Source organism: Phaenicophaeus curvirostris, chromosome 5, assembly GCF_032191515.1.
Source record: "Phaenicophaeus curvirostris isolate KB17595 chromosome 5, BPBGC_Pcur_1.0, whole genome shotgun sequence".
Classification (NCBI taxonomy): Eukaryota; Metazoa; Chordata; class Aves; order Cuculiformes; family Cuculidae; genus Phaenicophaeus; species Phaenicophaeus curvirostris.
In genome coordinates, this window is record NC_091396.1 from 31,826,781 (window position 1) to 31,839,903 (window position 13,123).

General features: G+C 37.4%; 1 protein-coding gene across 5 annotated transcripts in view; it reads right to left on the bottom strand.

Annotated features, from left to right (window-relative positions):
* Positions 1–13,123, bottom strand: part of PCNX1 (pecanex 1) — a 95,644-nt gene that overhangs the window by 70,605 nt on the left and 11,916 nt on the right. For all 5 annotated transcript variants that reach the window (XM_069858194.1, XM_069858193.1, XM_069858196.1 and 2 more), the window contains exons 3-6: positions 10,358–10,463; positions 7,332–7,377; positions 6,318–6,407; positions 2,971–4,671 (exon numbers count right to left, since the gene is read on the bottom strand). In XM_069858194.1, the coding sequence (XP_069714295.1) occupies positions 2,971–4,671; positions 6,318–6,407; positions 7,332–7,377; positions 10,358–10,463 (1,943 nt within the window). The remainder of the gene's footprint in view (positions 1–2,970; positions 4,672–6,317; positions 6,408–7,331; positions 7,378–10,357; positions 10,464–13,123) is intronic.

Consider the following 13,123-nt stretch of genomic DNA (forward strand, 5'->3'; position numbering starts at 1 on the left):
AATCCATTACAAAACGCATTTTAGCAGTTACACAAACAAGAAGGTACTTTTTTACTCTGCAAAGACTTAAAAGTTAAAACAAAACTCAATTACTGACTTAAGTCACATCTGAAAAACAAGAACTGAAAGCTGCTGACTGAAAAAGAGGCAGTATAAATGGAGTCTTTTGGTTATCCAGTTTCCATCTGTTAATTATTTGTTTCAGAAAGTTACCATAAGCAATCACAGAAATTAAAAAAATACATATATAAAATTATAAAAATAACCCTTTTAGCAGGAAGATAGACCAGACTTCTAGAATACCATCCAACCAATACCCTCTCACCTTACTAAAATCTGAATGAAGTTTATTCTGCAATTCATCCGCTACATGTAAATTAAATCACTTAATTTTCTCAATTCATTTCCATACACATACACACATATGATGTATATTTATATTGTACATGTATGTTTTTAATAGCACTCCCAAAAGGAGAAGTCAAGTCAATAGCAGGAAATACCAAATATAAAGCAACAGATTCTAATAAGTTAAACATTTTTATCTCGTTACTATTAGTCACAGATAAGACCAAAGAAAAATGCCATAGTTAAAGAAACTTGTAATGTAAGCTATGCATTTGGGAAAAAAAAAAATCAAAACACAACAGAAGCACATAAAAGACAAAACAGTAAAAACAAAGGACAACATGAAGGAATTATTCAGACTGATTATGAATAAAAAAATTGAAAATTAGGCTTGATGGTAGGCATGACTGTTTAAATACTGAAGTAATACTGAAGAAAAGTTAAACTTCTCTGCTTTTAAAAAAAAGCAGACCAACATTTATTTCTTATTATCATAAAGAAAATATTTCCTGGTTTATTGGTAATAAGAAACAAGATACAGTAAGTATTACTTATGATAAGATGTCATCAAGTCTGGAGAACCTCAATCCATATTGCTTCCTAAAGTTCGTAAAACCCATGGGCAAGTATACCTGAGGGCTCACCATTTGTTAAAAAAGCTAAAAAATCAAAATTACCAGTATCTAAATAAAGTTTAAAGGGAAACCAAGGAGAACAGTCCAGCAAGAAAGACAGCATTGCTTCCCTGCTTAAGCTGCTACACATATGCATCTTTAAGACTGCTTTTAAATACCTTAAGGGGGGGGTCCTTCCCCACCATTTCATTTTAAAAAACAATAAAAATATTTGGCAATATACAGCATCAGTCATGCACTGACTCTTCAGACTACTGACAACCGCTGAGTGTGTATAAAATCTGACATGTTCTGTAGGTAAGGTATATGAATCCTCCTTTGTCTATAAGAAGAGAAATCTAACAGTTTCAAGGTGCAATTACACAAATTAGAATAAAATTAAATCCTACACTAAGGAGAGTATCAAGTCAAAATAGTAAATATATAAAGCAGACATTTTATTAGTCAAATTACTCTCATAAGATATACAGAGCAGCTGTCATTTTAACAAGGCATAATAAGAATGTATATTAAGTAGCTTGCTAAAGAGCAACCTGCACTCTTTCATTAAAGCTACTGCTTTTCTGTTACTAGGAGTAAAAGAAATATAGGAAGTACCAATACAGAATTGTTTGGGGTTTTCTTAAAGTGAAGGCTCCTAAATAGGTCTGAACTAATTGTAAATCAGTCAGATTTCATTAGAAATCAAAATGCAGCTGAACTTCAGCATAGCACACCTTTATTCCCCCCAGAAATTAATTGCACTGATTTTTCAGAGTTTGCTCTTATGTCAGTGTTGGTGCGGGGAGAACTGTTAGTCATTTCATCTCACTGATTTGCAAGTATCTCCTTTTAAGATGTAAGAGTCACTATACTTTGCTACAGCAGTCTTATTTACTAGGTGTTTCTTACAAGGACAGAAGATTTGCTACAATTGCCTAAAACTATTTATGGTATATAAAACAGATACATGTATGACAAAAATATCTCAGTTCTGATCTAACACAGAATTTTATGAAGCATTTGTGTGCTTAGCTGACAACATCCAGACTGTCTGGTAGGTATACCCCTCACACTGTCCCAGAAGCCAGACAGGAATCCCATACTGCTCTGAAAACATACTATAAGCCCACTTACCTTCCATGACATGAAAAACTTCCAGTTAAGGAACTCAACGTGGCTAATGAAGAAAAGACTGAAATACCATCACAGGTGATAAAAATTAGAAGCTCCAAGTTTTTTATTTTAAAATGCCCCTATTAATCTCTATTAATATCAAATACTACAGCTAAACTACGTACTCCCTTTACCCCAAACAGCAACAGTCATAAAAAGTAGGAGGAAACCACAATCCTCTCTCCAGCACAGGAATGTTGTATTCTCATAATGAGGACAAAAAAAATCCAACCCTAAAGTAAACAACACTGTCTAGCCAACAATGGCAAGGCTAAGCAAAATCAAATCCCTAGGAGAATTCAGCTTCGTTGCCAGACTATAATAGGAACACACAACACTAAGCAGCACAATAAGGCTTTAGGGTCTTTGTTCGGGTTTTTTTGATAACACTTCAAGCCACGCCAGAGAGCTCAACTTAGAGGAAGCAGTAACTTCAATCACTTCCGTGTTCCTAATTTTCTGAACTGCACAATCTTTAAGTTAACAATAAAAAGAGAGACTATTTTTATCTGAAAGTAGTATGCATAATTTGCAGCTTGACTAACACAACAGAGCAGGTCCAATTTGATCATAAATTATAGTTTTAAGATACAGCTCCGGTTAACAAAGATTGTCAGTTACAAACTAACACCTCTATTGATTTCATAACATCTGTTTGAGTTCAACTCCATCTCTGTAAATCTTCCATAAGATTATGAAGGAAATGCTTTGTCAGTTTTACTAGGCAAGAACAAAGAAACAGGAAGACATTTAAGTGTAATTGTAACTTAAGTTACTTAAGATACCAGACAATGCAATACTGCAAGGTACTTTTGGTAGGTCATTTACTTACCCCCACTTGCTGATTCTTGCTCTTCCCCTTCAGGAAACGTAACCTGGCTCGGTAAGCTATTCCTAGAACGAGTGACTGACTCTAAGTGTGAAGCCCTTCCCAACAGAGATAGCTCATCTAGCACCTCTCCTTCTTTGGCTTCCAAATCAGATTTTGAAGTGGTTAACTGTTTTATGTTACCTGGTGCCATTAAACTATTTGGGTCATTTAAACAAGCTACAGTACCACTGTCCAGGCTTAATACTCTGGCACGATTCTTGGCACTGTTCGTGCTAGAAGTCCGACGTGTAGACCGTTTTTTGCCAACTCCTTCAGAGCTTACATGGGTTTTGTGAGCATTTTCAGGGTCTGCACCCCCACGTTCCTTAGAAACATATTTGGTCTTTAGAGCACTGTACTTTCCCTCAGGAGACTGGCATGAATGGGAGGTGGTGCTGGAAGAGCTATCACTGCTGAACTGGTGAGCTGACTGCATACTCGAAGTCCTGCTCAAGTCACTTTGATCACTGGAGTCCTCATCATGACAAAACACAGCACTGTGAGGTTTAGTACCAGATACACCTCGGAAGGAAACATATTCCCTGTGCCGACTTGAATCAAAACTACTAGCCCGCTTTTTTCCTGTCCTTCTCCGGCTGGACTTGTGGGTAGAGGCTGTTCGATGTATTAAACTAGAAGATTTTGGTCGAACATCTCCCTCTTTTTGTTTTCCACTTGTTTCTTTAGAAGCTCTTGAATCTACTAACACAGCTAGTTTCTCACTCTGCTCATCTCTTTGTTCAGCAGCCTTCAAAAGTGGCCTGTCAGCTTGCGTAGTCAATTCATTGGCATGTGGGTTCTTATTGGCCTCTTCTGAGGCAGAGGCACCAAGACCTTTCTGACTGTGCATCTCATCAGATTCATTAGAGCCCTTTGCCTCTTGAACACCACTGTTAGCACTCACTTCCACAGCAGTCCTTTCGCTACTAGTCCTTTTGTCAGTAGTAGAACTACTGTCATCCTCCGAGTCAACACCACAGTCGTTTTTCTTACCGTCCTTTTTCTCTTCTCTAGGAGACTCCTCCTCGTGCTCTGACAACACACTTTCTATATGCGTTGAGCTAGTATGTTCACTTTTATAGCTACTGATGGTACTGTTAGTGTCACGATCAGTCCCACTGCAGTAGCTTTCTGTTGAACCACTGCTTCTAGTACTCAGGCTTCTCAGACTGTCCACACTTTTGTCTGCTTTTAAGGATTTGCTCTTCCCACTCCTAGCCAATGGTTGAGGACTACTACTTTTCAGAATGTCATCTAGCTGAAAAACTCCTGAAATGCAAGAGTTCTCAGCCAAGGACTCTCGGGATCCAGAAGGGGGCTTGGAAGCGTCTAACTCACTGACAGGATCTAGTCCTCGTCTTTGCTGATAGAGTGGGAAGTCATTTAACGAAGCATCCGGAAAAGCAACAGCAGAGCTAGAAGTCCTTGGTACACCTCGTGGTCTATGATCCTTCCTGTAGGAGTGAGAATGCAGAGTTACAAGTGAAGCTGCTTCTGTGTCACATGCACTGGTTTTAGGCTGGTCCACAAGCTGGCTGTTCGAGAGGCACACTTTTTCACTGCTGTCTCTTGGCAAATCTTGTCCAGAAGATAATGAAGGTTGGATGGAGACAAATGAGTCATTCGACACCAGACGAAAAAGCTTCCGATCAGTTGCCAAATCTGTTGAAGTACATATTTAAAAACACTCATGTAGAACATTCATGTAAATTACACAATCTGCTTTACAACTTCTTGTTTGTATCAGATAAAGCAAATAAACTGATAAAATGGATTTGCAAGTACTTTGCATCACATTACCATTTAAAGTATTTCCTAGCATCTGGGCAAACCTGACAGGCTTCTATGAAAAAGTAACCACCATCACCAGTTTAATCTTAGCAGCTAATAAAATACACGATTCTGACAAGTTCCCAACCTCCTCTATTGCTCAGGTGTCTCAATGTTTTTAAGTACCCCAAAGTTTCTAAACTATAAAAGGGCACCCTGCCTTTTATTTTATATCCTACATGCATTAAACTGTTTCACATACACTGTAATACTATGACAGAAAACAGAATAAACCCCATTAACTTTGAAGTGACAATAAAAAACCAAAATAACCGCAAATCACCTTCCCTACCAGATACCAAGTAAGCTCACAGTTAGCAAGGATGCTTGCGAGGCACTGGCACAGGTCTATTGGCATTATAACAAAATGACCCATGGAGTTTTACTAACTCTAAAACGCATGCTATTTAAGCAAATTATGAGGATATGCTGTTAGCAATCTGCTGGTTTTGGTCAGAGAAGTAGTTATCCATCACAGTGTCCTGTAAAAGTGTCCACTTGCAGTTATTGATGGAAGTCAGGCTACTTTCCTTTTTTGCTACTAAAACCAGAAGATCTAGAGGCCAAGTTACATTATCACAACTGCTAAATTTTTGTAGCATTTGTTTGCGCATGTGTAACTTGAGAAACTTCACAAATAGTTCCATTACTCGGCTGAAAGTAGTAGAACCCTGCTGCCTATTACAACAACACTGCCACCCGTAATTCTCTATTTTAAACATACTTTCTGCACTGAATTACGCAGTAACGAAGGGATCCATCAGTCTAATTAGACTGGCCAAAACATATAGCATTCCCAGAGTTTACTTCCTGCCAATCACAAGGTACTTCAAAACCAGAAAACAGATTTCCCTAGTTTTATGCCCTGTTTTAGTCTGAGCAGGTTTTCCCTGGCAATAAAGCTAAATGAAAAAATGAGATCTGAAACAAAAACAGACAAGTGAAGAATACAAGCTCGTAGTTTCCTTACACACTAGGAAAAACAAATGCAAGACTGATAGCTTGCATATTAGAAGCAGTCTATAGTTCCAGAAAAAGAACTCTGCACAGGATTATTTACTTTACAGAAAACCATGCCTGATTTAAAAAAAACAAAACCAAAATACATATATAAATTGCTTGGTTGTAGTGGAAGGCAAAGCAAATTAGTCTACAATGAAGTCCATGAATCCCAGGTCATTTTCAGCAGGAGAAAGACTATCTAGAAACAGGTAAGCTAGCTATCTTCCAGCAGTAAGATGATGTTAAATATCACCTGCTGTAAGATGCCAAAACAAGAAACACACAACCAAAGAACAGTGACAAGTATTTAAGCTCTACATCCCAGGAACTTTGGAGTAACTAAGAGAGGAAATGGAGAGTTTCACGATAAGCTTTCTTAGAATCTATCAAACTGCATTAATTTATTTTAGCATGTTAAGGAAAGGGTCTCTGGTAACAAAATACACACATTTAACATGCAGAAGAAGAAATTTTACCTTGTTCTTCACTCCCTTCTTTACATAGACTCGAACTCTGTCCAAGACTTAAACTGATATCATCAGAGGTCTTAGCAGTGTCAGTATCTCCTGTGAATTTTAAAGAAGAGTACTAGCACTCAAAGCATTAACACACATCTACATACATGGTAGATTTCTCACCTGTCATAAAATCATAAAATACTTGCTCTTATTTCTTCATTTGAAGGCAAGTAATAATTACAGTAAAAAAAGATTTCTCACATTTTAGAGATAAATACTGCCTATTCCTTTTTATATTTTGTACACAAGAAATTCATTCAACTACACAGATCTCCCATGAAGAACTGAAAATTTATCTTACATAGATCTCAAAGGAAATAAATAAAAAAAGAAAAAAAATCTTTAAGATATATCTATTGGAATATTCCTTTTTGCATTTTTGCTAGTGAAAATAAGTGGGCAGACTGTAACAAAATACTTATAAAGTTAAAAAATAAGGAAAAATCAGAAGAGTGACAGACATGACATCTAATTTCCTTTTGTAAATTTCGTAAGGCAAGAATAAGAAAATAATAAGACAAGACAGCAACTTTCCATATTACAAATAATCTATATCTTTTCATCTCAGGAGTTCACACAGGCTGTCCTGGACAATACTTCTGCTAGATACCAAGCAACTAGAAGTAATCAAGTTACTGGAAAACCATACCAGAAGGGCAATTGGTTGCACAGAACTCAAAACAGGAGGAAAAAGTTCCCTCAAACCAACCCTATCGCTCTGCACTTACACGCAAAAGAAAAACCTGTTTTTAAGCAGAAAGCAGAGCACAGATTCTACGATATCCTCTTCTAAGTTTTAGACTCGACTTGCAACTCCAACTTCTTTCAATTAGTAAACGCTGTCCTTTGCTCACAATAATGTTCTGAAGATGAATAACTTAGATGCTATTTGGAAACAACTTAGTAAACACTAACTATCTAAGGGCTACTGCAAGGAAGTCTTAAGTAGCAGCCAAAAAAACCCAAACTCACCTTTGATAGTTGCTGCTGTTCCCAGACGAGATAACCCAGATCCAACCTAGAAACAAGGAATTACATGAAAAGATATAAGCTTTCAGGAATTGCCCAACTGTTGTCTCTTATTACTGCAATGCATGCAGTTGCCTATACACCTAGGAGAGATTTTCAAAGGCATAAAAGCATCTAACAGCACAGCACTGGAAAATAATTTTTGACTCAGAATGTTCCCACTGCAGAGATGACAAGGCATCCAGTTCTGCATTGAACTACATATCACTGCATTATTCTGTTTACAGTCAATATACTGGAAGATTTTACTATGCTGATTTTTAAACATTTTTTAAACTAGGAAAACCTTAAAAATATTTGATGTGGAAACAAAACTAGTAGTGTGGTGGGACATTAATAACTGCTGTTGTAAAACTGAATATTTAATGCAGGGATCATGGCTGCCTAAAATGCTTAAAGAAAACACTCTGTTAATATAAAACTTATATGCTCAACATACTAAACATCAAGCTAAATCCAGGAACTGTTCCCATTGGAAAATTTTTTTTTTTATTTTTACCAGGATTAGTTTGCACATCTGCCAGAGTTGATCTAACAACATGGTAACCTAAGCAGTGGTATGTGGAAAGTGGCAACAATGTGAACAGGGGATGGGGCAGGATGATCCCTGTTGGCAGCTAAATAAACTTAAACCAATTTAACCTAATCATTTTATTGTATCTTATTCCTCCCTCATTCCTGCAAATGCAGTTTTTCTTTTGAAGACCATTTTGGAGTACACACATTAGAGTTACCTCAAAGCAAGTAAACTGGTTAGTGGAAAAGAGTAGTGTTCTTTGATCTATTCTTGGATATTATTTACAATCAGATTTCTAAATTATAGAATCGGCAGTTCAGCCATGTTCAAAGGCCAACCAGCAGGCATGTACCTCCTCATATGAAACCTAGCAAGCCATTTAAATTTGCAGACTGCCTTTTGACATGACACAAATTTTTTTTGCAGAGGTACTAAAGAGAACAGTCTTTCCTTCAAGAATATTTCCCATACCACCACAAAGCGCTCCAAATAGCACAAAAATGCTGTTATGTCAAATAATTAAAACACTCAGAAATAAAATAGAAGAGCACTCAAAGGCAAAATCTGAATGCAAGATACATAAAAATGATAGCAATTTGACTTTAGTGTACACTTATTGGGATGATGTTTTTCTAAAATTGCTAGCGTTCAAATGACTGGCGAAAAGAAAGTGTAATTCTACCAAGTCTTCCTTGTAAGCACAGCAAATTTAAGATAATCTGAGGATGTATGCTGATTTTCTTCAGCCTTATTAGATAAGAACAATGACTTTGCCATGTGTAATGTAAAAAAAAAAAAAATCAACCAGAGCTTTTAGTCAGCCACTTTGCTTAAGAGTCTCAACTTTTCTTTCCCCTCACTTCAATAACATGCCTTGCTGAATGTTCTACTTGAATGCAAATGCATCAGCAGGGGAAAGCTATTGCACAAAATAACTGAACAACTCAGATGCTTACTGTTCATATACTCTTTTGATGCTGCCAAAAGACAGGGGACTAGCATACAGCCATTTTACCAGCATAAAGACACTTTAAACACTGTACTTCCTTTCATGGTAGCTTTAATTGTGTTACATTGTCAGGAAAGAACCCACAGCTTCTTCACACGCTTTAACATTAAAACTCTTACAAGTGTTCGGAATTCTTTTTCCAAAGACCAGTCAAACATGATCCCCAGCCTAGTTTTGCATTCCTACATGGACCATCGCTTCCTGTTCCTTTCAACACTACCAAATACCCACCCTTTTCAAAGGAGAGAATCTCTTAGAGTATCTGTGCTACATAACGGAGCATTATTCACATAGAACACCAAAATTAACATAACACTGCACTACATAATATACTGCTTGCCCCAAGACCTAACTGGAAGAACTTGGTATTGTAATATCCCACCACGTCATTCAAAACCAGCTTCTATATCTTTAATATGATGCCGCATTGCCCATTGTCAACACAACCTTACAGCATATCCAGTCAAGCTACTTGTGTTCATTAACAGCTGGCAAAAAGGAAGACACCACAACTGGCTAAACATCACAAGCCAAAGAAAAGGAACAGGATATCCAGCGCTATGAAATTTCAATGCATAAATCTAGCAGACAATCAGGAAACAGAACAACTTCCCCAGTGAAATCAGAAGACTAGAGCATAATGAAGTTGCATTAAAATCTAATAGAGCCAAGTCCTTCAGCACCTCTGTCTGCTGTGCAGCAGCCCCTACTTATTGATTTTTTTCTTACTCCTGTGGAAGTGTCAAAACAGTGATGATTTTGCAGAGGTCATAAAAAAATAAAAAGCTTCAGTCTTTCCATTTCTACCAGTTTATCTTGCGTTGAACTTCAGCAAATTAACATTTTTAACTGCAGAGTCTGAACTGTCAGGAATAGCTACTTACATAAAGTCATTTAGCATTGAAATAGAAAAATCAACAATGAATCTGTTCTAAGACTACTTAACAGAAGCCTCCTCAAATTAAGCATAACCGAAGTTTGCCAATTAAGCATCTAAATGACAGGTCAAACAGAAGTAAAGGAGGAAAATAAAGTTAGAACATAGGGATGAAGCTACAGCTTAAGCTAACTCCTCACCGATACCAAAAGGAAGCAAGAAGACAACCACAGTAGGTCTTGGTACTTACCTGACAAAGCTAAGAGCTATTTTGATTTAATAAATCAAAAGAAACTTAACTGAGCAAAATGGAATATTTTCCGATGGAACAGTGGGGTGCCATATAAAACCCAGCTGTTCTTAAAATGAACACAAGATGAGCTATGCAGCTGGAAGAGCACAACACCACCCTAATAAAGCAGTTAAGAAATACAGAAAGGTAAGTTGCTTATCCTACTATAACAGAAAAATGTAAAATAACAAGGCAAAAAAATTGACAAAGATTATTCTGCAGATTGCAAAGCTAGCAGTACCAAAGCAGCAACCACAGAGGCTTTAATTCTTACCTGGTTGTTTGGATCTATCCCAGCATAAGAATTGCGTGAACTACAGCCAACAGGAGGAGTTGCTTCTCGTATGAACTCTGACATCTCAATCCCTCCACCAGGGTCACTGAAAGACACATAAAAGGAAAACAGAAAAAAGAACATTAACCTACCAGTTAAACAGAAGTTTGTCTGTCTACATTCAATGCATGTTCAAAACAATTTTTCCCTTTTTAAATATCAAGGGGTGAAATATATCCCAGTACCTTCCGATGAATACTGCCCACTTGATACAGGAAGCTCAGTGAGCTGGAGCACTCTATATACTGTCAAAAGCTGCTACCTCGTAAAGCCCACTGTTACCAGACAACACAATCATCAAGACTTAAGACCTACAACGCATTTTGAAATGTTGGTATATTAAATTCTCTGTCCACACATGTAACTTCCAGATGATCTGTCCAACTGTAATATCTGGAGATCAATAAATACGAGAAGAATTAAATAGAATTCTTCCAAAAAGAAGGGAAAGGACTCCAAATCTTTTCCTCTAGATTGGATCTAGGAACAAAAATAAGGATGGGTTAATCAAGAAAGCCACACTCTATCAGTAAAAGTTACTAGAAAGGCAGAGACCTGCAGGGAGATGGTATCTCTCCCAGGGCTGCAAACCTTTTTTTCCCTACCAGAAACTAACTTGCCTTCAAAAAATTTACATACCTTACCAAGAAATATTTTGAGGCTCTATACATCTAGTGACTTCACCTAATTCAGCTTGTCAAAGGTGGGTATTTATGAAACAAAATCACACCAGAACTGTCTATGAGAATAACAGGGTATGAAATGAATTGGGGACTACAGCTCAGTGATCCAAGCTAGTGTTGTTTGTTAAAAAGAGGGAGAAGTTGAGGCATACTTTTTTGTCCCCCAACACAGCTTTCATCAACCATTTCCATCTGGAAGACTTCTGAATAGAAGTAACCACAGTGTAATTCAGACACTGATGATTTCTTCCCCTTCTCTAAGATAAACAACTACTTCCCCAGCAATCAATGATTCAGAGCTGTGGCAAGTCCATTCCAACATTCTGCTGGAGAAAACATTCACACAACCATTCTCCAGCTGGACTAAAGAAACAGCCTCTCTGGAATAGGGGAAAGAAATGGACAGAAGCACTCACTGCTGGATTTAATTAACAGACAGCTAGTCACATAGAAAAGTCTCATGCAATAAGACCAACACCTAATAATTTTTGTAATACACGGTCATCAACGTAGGATATTATAAGCAAACAGTAGACTTAAGGACCTGAAACATCATTCATTCTGCAGCACATTTCAAGCTGTCGTCATCTCAGAGAGGTGTAGAGATAAAACCTTGGCAACCATTCTAGATCATACAAGTGGTCCCTAAACTTTCCTACATCTAAGAGACAGCAAAAAGACAGTTTGGAGTTAGGAATGTATTACTTCAGCAAAGATAAGTTAATTAAGAGACAACCAGCCATGAGTTAGCAGAACAGTCAGGGTCTGACACCAGCCAACTGAAGTGAAAACCAAATATTTTGATACTGCTCAGCAGTGAGTCATAAGCACCCTCTCTGGCACCCTCTCTGACCCAATATTGTCAATTATCCTAAAGCAGGTAAGGGAGCAGGGATGGGGAGGGACAGGGAAGAGAAGTTAAGAATTCAGCTTCAATGATTTCCACCAGCTGTAGCCACAGTATTACTTACGTAAGCATTTAAAGAACATAAGGACAAAGTTAAACAACTAAACTGAAAAATTCTCACTTATGTTTCAGTTCAGGGTACACTACGGTGACAACTGAAGATAGAACAAAAAATGCCTTTCACAAAAAGATTAAATTCCTTTCCTGTTTGAATAGTTCATTCAGAAACACTGCATCCAACTCAAGTATGCCCTATGAAGTAAAAAAACAAGTCAATGCAAGCAACCTCTCATTCACAACTGGGTAGTTAGCCAGCCTGGGAAAAGGAGGCGATTTTGTCTAAAAGTGAACCAATATTTATCAGCATAAGCAATAATACAATCCAACACCACCACTCTACTCATAGCTGCTATACTCTGTGACAGCACACACTAAATGGATTTACAAAAGCTAGCAACAAACAACAACAAACTAAGTCTACATGAACAAGCAGGAAGTACAGATTTCTAGGATTAATCATTGTATGCATAAGCACCTGGACTACAACAGCATGTAGAATCCCTTAGCAGCTATTTTCTGCTAGCGTTGTGGCTGCTCCTTTCCAATGTTAAGTTCTACAGTTTCTTAGTTTGCCGACTTCATACCTTACAAGTGCTATGCTTTTCAGATTTCAAGCAAAGATAAAGTGAAGTTACTACAGAAATCAAGACGACTGCATAAATTACAACTAGCTACAGGCAACAAAGACAGTTGTTGAAGAGGATCCAGAGACTGTGCAAAACAAATAAAAACTAGTATTTCTAATTATTGGTAACTGTCCTACCTAAAAATCACCATCTGCAGCTCTATTACACTAGTGTGTCAGAGACTAACTGAAAGTCTGAAGAGGCCATAAGCTGACGTGAAATCAGAAGTTTAAAACCTGACTTTAGCAGACTGACTACAGAAATCTGATATTCAGACTAGAATTTCCAGAGATAATTTGGAATGAACAAATTTGATTTCAGGATGAAGCAGAGAGAGTTTTACCCTTTTCTTTTGAACACCTTCTGTCCTTGATTTGCAAGGTAATTAGCAGGACTAGTTAGGAGGCTGCTCTCAAAATACAGAAGGACC